The 5,552-nt window shown below is 53.0% G+C and overlaps 1 protein-coding gene across 10 annotated transcripts in view; it reads right to left on the bottom strand.

The window, feature by feature from the left end:
- TNK2 (tyrosine kinase non receptor 2) overlaps positions 1-5,552 on the bottom strand; it is a 46,409-nt gene that overhangs the window by 23,960 nt on the left and 16,897 nt on the right. For 4 of the 10 annotated variants that reach the window (XM_081832203.1, XM_081832205.1, XM_081832212.1 and 1 more), the window contains exon 1: positions 950-1,100. The exons of 1 other annotated variant lie outside the window; for it this stretch is intronic. In XM_081832203.1, coding sequence (XP_081688329.1) covers positions 950-1,003 — 54 coding nt within the window. In that variant the 5' untranslated portion in view covers positions 1,004-1,100. Of the gene's footprint in view, positions 1-949; positions 1,102-1,669; positions 1,756-1,911; positions 2,038-5,552 lie in introns of those variants that run through there. 5 more of the 10 variants (XM_081832219.1, XM_081832218.1, XM_081832216.1 and 2 more) reach the window with 5 other exon arrangements.

Below are 5,552 nucleotides of genomic sequence, written 5' to 3'. Positions count from 1 at the left end.
AGGATGAGGTCACACTGGAAATGACTTTTCTCAAAACCTGGCAGACAATGCCCATGGCTCAGAGAAGCCTACTGCCTACTTCCCACCAGGCACCACTCTGAAGGAGCCCCGGAGACCTGACTTTAGGGAACAATTTAAGAAAATTACTCCCTCTACTGTAAGATAGGGACTGCTGGATCAGAATGGCCAAAATAAAAATTCTAGCTACCCCCAAAAGATGTGCCCCAAATCTATCAGAACCCCACGCCTAACTCTTCCCTTAGATGTCGGGTAAGAACAAGCCTCAGCAGCTTGTTCAGCAATCCAGCTGGAAAAGGCTGTGCGGAAAAGCAAAGCATGGCCAGAGGTCAGAGCTCAGGCCAGTTCTTGGACCCCTTCTCCTAGCCCTGGAAAACACCCTCCACCTATTCTGTCCCCCTTTGTCCTGTCAGCTACCGCCCTCTGCCGACCAAGAGAGAAAGTGCTTGATCTCCAAGAAGGGAAGCGGCCCCATAAATACAGTGATCATCTTTTCTAAAGCAAACAAGGACATTTAGCTTGATATGCATATTCGGAAAGTAAGCAGTAATGTCCAGGGAACAAGGACTCAGTGCCCATAAAAGACTACACCCAAATCCTGGCAGGCATTGCTCCTGGGGGCTCCCACGGAGAGTTGAAGAAAAGCCCAAAAGGCCATTTAACTGGGTCCCAGAGAACCCAGAGACACTGAAGCAGGTGGCAGCATCAGTAATTCACCACCACTGACTTGCCCCTCACCCATCGCACACACACACAAATACCTCTTCACCCAGCCTCTCAGCCCCCCCAGGATCTGTCCTGGGGCCCAGAAGCACAGACACCCCTCACTCCTGAGAGGCTGCTGCGAAGCAGGGCTGGGCCCTCAGCTCATTGGCAGATGATGGGGTCTAGGACCCGGGTACCTGGCTAACCCCCAGGCTTCTCCCATTACCTGCTGTCCCTCCTCACCCCGAGCCAGGCGCTGATATGCAGATCTCTCCCCCATGGCACCCAAACTCCCGGCGTTCGTGCCAGGGAGGGGAGCAGAGCCCTCCCGCAGCCCCCGCCCCTCCGGCGGTACCGGCAGCGGCAGCGTCACTGCCCTGCGTCCTGAGGGGCCGGGCCTCCAGCATCCTCCAGAAGGAGGGGCGCCTCAACGGGGGAGGCCGGTCCACGGCCCCCCCGCGCACCCGCCCACAGCCTCTCATCCACCACTGGCTGGCCGGCCAGAGCCCCAGCCCAGCCCGGATGGTCGCGGTCTCCTGCGGTCTCCTGCGCCGGGCCCGCGGCCGGCCCCTCCCCCAACCCGGTCCCCAGCCTCCGTTCCAAGGAGCCGCCGCCTCCCGCCGCCTCTCCGCAGCACCACCACCACCACCGGCTGACCCCCGGAGAGAGCCAGGTGCCGCAGCACGGCCCCACCGCCAATGACCGCAGGGCCACAGCTCCCCTCAGCCCCTGGGCCACCTCCAGGACCCCAGAGCTCCACCGCCACCAATTAGGTCCTGGGGATTCATAAAGGAGGCCCCTATTCCATAAGGAGGTCCATCCAAGAAGCTCACATAAGAGGAGCCCCATCCTGACTTGACCTGAGACCCCTCCCCTCCTTGGGGCCTGATGCCTATCCCTCCACCTGCCCGGCTTCCACACCACCAGGCTCCAAGCATGCGCCCACCTGCCGGGCTCCCTGCCGCTCCACTCCGCACTCCACTCCCTCAGCGCCCGCGAACCTGCCCAGCCATGGAAGCCACGGAAGCCACGCCTCCAGCACCCGGAGCGAGACCACAGCCCGCCCCAGCCCCACGCCTCCTCCCAGCCCGGCCTTGACATCTCCCTGCCTGCCCCCCCCGACCCCCCCCAAGACTGCACAGGCTGTGTGCCTGGGAGCTCAGGGCAGGGCACAGGGCTGGGGCTGACCTCTGGCCTCAGAAGGGTGCCTCGAGTGCCCACACTCCCCGTGGGAGAAGGTGCTCCAACACGTGCCCACACAGGGCTCTGCCACCCAGCACTGGGGTGAGGTCAGTGCTAGCAGAGGAAGTCCCACTGCAGAGGCTCCTCCTCTCCCCCGCCAGCCCTGAGGGCCCCAAGGTGCCCCACGCATACCCTCTCATTCTGCTGGCATCTGAAGCATCCACTGACTCCTTAGTACCAGGTATTTAGGGCTGAGCTCAGGGAACCCTCCCCTTCCGGGGTTGGGTCAGAGGAGGAGGGAGATGCTGAGATACCTGCCTCCCACCTTCCGCCCACCCCCAACAAACTCAACCTCAAAACTGAGGAAAGAGACCCCAGAAGGATACTAGATGAGTTCCTACAAGGCTCACTCTCCTCACAAGCTCCTTCTCTGCCTTGAAGCATGCTGGGGTGGGGGATGACCCAGCCAGGCAGGGGATCTATTCCAGGCAGAAGTTCCTGGGCATCTTACCGCAGCGCTAACAGAAACTAGGTTTGTGGGAGGCTGTAAGAACCCAAAGTCAGGAGGCTGTACTGACCCAAAGTTAGAGAAAAAAAGGCTGAAAATGCCAGGCCCATCGCTGGATGAAGGATCTGATCCAAATCATTCCTCCTTCCTGCTTTCTCCTTACCTCCTCCATCCATAACTCCCCTGCTTCCTAATGGCATTCTGCTATAAGATATCCGCATGATCCAAACTGCCTCTAGGATTTGGGGAATCCACCCTACATGTATACCCCTCCAGTCTATAACCTGCCCTCTTATCTCTAAAGGGAGCTGGGAGTGGCCAGGAACCAGCTTGCCTCTGCTGTCCACTCCCTTCCCCCAGCCTCTCCAGCAGCATCAGTGAAGTGACAAATCCACACTGAGGAGCAGACATGACATGTAATTTCCGGCCAAGAGATTTTTCCAAAACAATCTACCGTATTCATGGGAATATATGCCAACCTCACCTCCAAGCCAGCCCTCTCCCACCCCTGCCCTCCTTCTTAAGACCTGGAGGGAAAACAATATATTGGGGAAGAGGAGGGGGACTTATAGTTCCTCTCCCAGTCAGAGGATTATCTTGCTTCCACATGCCAGCCCCACCAAGCCCAGTCAGCCTCAACTCACCCCTCTGTACGTAGGCCCCAAGCTTCTGGACCAAAGCCAGGCTGGCTCCCTTTGGGACCTCATCCCAGAGGGAACTGCACCAGGCAACCCCACACCTTCAGGTCAGCCCAGGTCTGACATCACACTGGTCTGGGGAGGAGGCTGGCCTGGGGCCAACGGAGAGAGGGGGTGATTCAGACACACACCATGGCTGTCCACACCCTCTCCATCTCCAGGACGCAGGGGCCCAGCCCCTCCCAGGAGAGCTTGGCAAGCTGCAGTTCTGAGGAGAGGCAAAGCCGAGGCATACTGGCTTAGTGGTGCTGGGCCCCCAGGCCCCAAGTCCAGCCCTGGAGCCTCTTCACCCTTCTCCTTAACTGCTGACATTTCTCAAAGGCTTCTGAACTAGCCCTTCCTTCTCCTCTCAGTGCATGCTCTGCTCTCTGGGTGTCACTTCCTCTCCTCCCCCAGAGCTGCAATTACCACGTGCTCTGTCTCCATTTCTAACCCCCTGAAGCTCTAGGCCCACGTTTCCAGACAGTTCCAGGGCAGTTCCACCAGGAGGATGCATAGGTACCACAAATTCTGTATATCCAAACTCAGCTCATGAGCACCCCCTTAAAGCTAGCTAACACATGCCCCTATATCCTGACTGAAAATATCACAAGCCAACACTGGCCACCCAGGCTAGAAACCTCACCCCCACCCCAACCGTAACTTCCTACCTTCCCCACTAGGCAGGCCACAAAATCTTGTTTCTGCCTCCTTTTTATTCCTCTGATCAATACCAATGGGATCAAGAATCAGACAGACCTGAGCTGAAATCTTGGCTCTGTCACTTTCTAGTTGGGCAACTTTTGGGCAAATGACTTAACCTCTAAGACTCAATTTCCTCATCTGTAAAATGGGAGTAAACAGCACCTCCTTCGTAGAGTGCAGATTCAATGAGATAATGAATAGGACACTTAGCACAGCACCTGGCACATAGCTGCCTATTGCTATTATTGTCATCTGAAGTCCCTCCCCTGCTTATATCCTTCTGTAACTCCTCAGTAAGCCAAATACAAGGCCCTTCCGGATCTACTCCTTGCCTCTTTGTCCACCTCCATACCTTATCATTTTCTTCAAATGTCTCCATGTTCCAACCAAATCAGATACATGCCCTTCCCGATATAAAATCCATGCACAGAAATGAGTTGCATTTCTATACACTAATTATGAGACAGAAGAAAGAGAAATTGAAGAGTCAATCCCACTTACAACTGCACCCAAAAGTATAAGATACCTAGGAATAAACCTAACCAGGTTTAGGCAAAGGATCTGTACTCAGAAAACTATAGAACACTCATGAAAGAAATTGAGGAAGACACAAAGAACTGGAAAAACGTTCCATGCTCATGGATTGGAAGAACAAATATTGTTAAAATGTCTATGCTACCTAGAGCAATCTTAACATTCAATGCAATCCTTATCAAAATACCATCAACTTTTTTCACAGAGCTAGAACAAAAAATTCTAAGATTTGTATGGAACCAAAAAAGACCCCAAATAGCTAAAGGAATGTTGAAAAAGAAAAGCAAAGCTGGAGGTACCACAATTCCGGACTTCAAGTTCTACTACAAAGCTGTCATCATCAAGACAGTATGGTACTGGCACAAAAACAGGCACATAGATCAATGGAACAGAATAGAGCCCAGAAATGGACCCTCAACTCTACGGTCAACTAATCTTTGACAAAGCAGGAAAGAATATCCAATGGAAAAAAGTCTCTTCAACAAATGGTGTTGGGAAAATTGGACAGCCACATGCAGAAGAATTAAACTGGACCATTTCCTTATACCACACATAAAAATAGACTTAAAATGCATGAAAGACCTAAATGTGAGACAGGAACCCATCAAAATCCTAGAGGAGAACACAGGCAGCAACCTTTGTGACCTCGGCCGCAGCAACTTCTTCCTAGACACATCTCCAAAGGCAAAAATGAACTATTGAGACTTCATCAGGATAAAAAGTTTTTGCACAGCAAAGGAAACAGTCAACAAAACCAAGAGACAACCTACTGAATGGGGGTAAGATACTTGCAAATGACGTATCAGATGAAGGGCTAGTATCCAAAATCTATAAAGAACCTACCAAACTTAAAGCCCAAAGAACAAATAATCCAATCAAGAAATGGGCAGAAGACATGAACAGACATTTCTCCAAAGAAGACATACAAATGTCCAACAGACACATGAAAAAATGCTCAACATCACTCGGCATCAGGGAAATCCAAATCAAAACCACAATGAGGGCGCCTGGGTGGCTCAGTTGGTTAAGCGACTGCCTTCAGCTCAGGTCATGATCCCAGGGTCCTGGGATCGAGTCCCGCATCGGGCTCCCTGCTCTGCGGGGAGCCTACTTCTCCCTCTCCCACTCCCCCTGCTTGTGTTCCCTCTCTCGCTGTGTCTCTCTCTGTCAAATAAATAAATAAAATCTTTAAAAAAAAAAGAAAAAACCACAATGAGATACCA

Source organism: Leptonychotes weddellii, chromosome 1 (assembly GCF_054177405.1).
Source record: "Leptonychotes weddellii isolate Sample4059 chromosome 1, ASM5417740v2, whole genome shotgun sequence".
Lineage (NCBI taxonomy): Eukaryota > Metazoa > Chordata > Mammalia > Carnivora > Phocidae > Leptonychotes > Leptonychotes weddellii.
The sequence above is the reverse complement of the archived record's forward strand: the minus strand, read 5'-3'. Positions and strand labels throughout refer to the sequence as shown.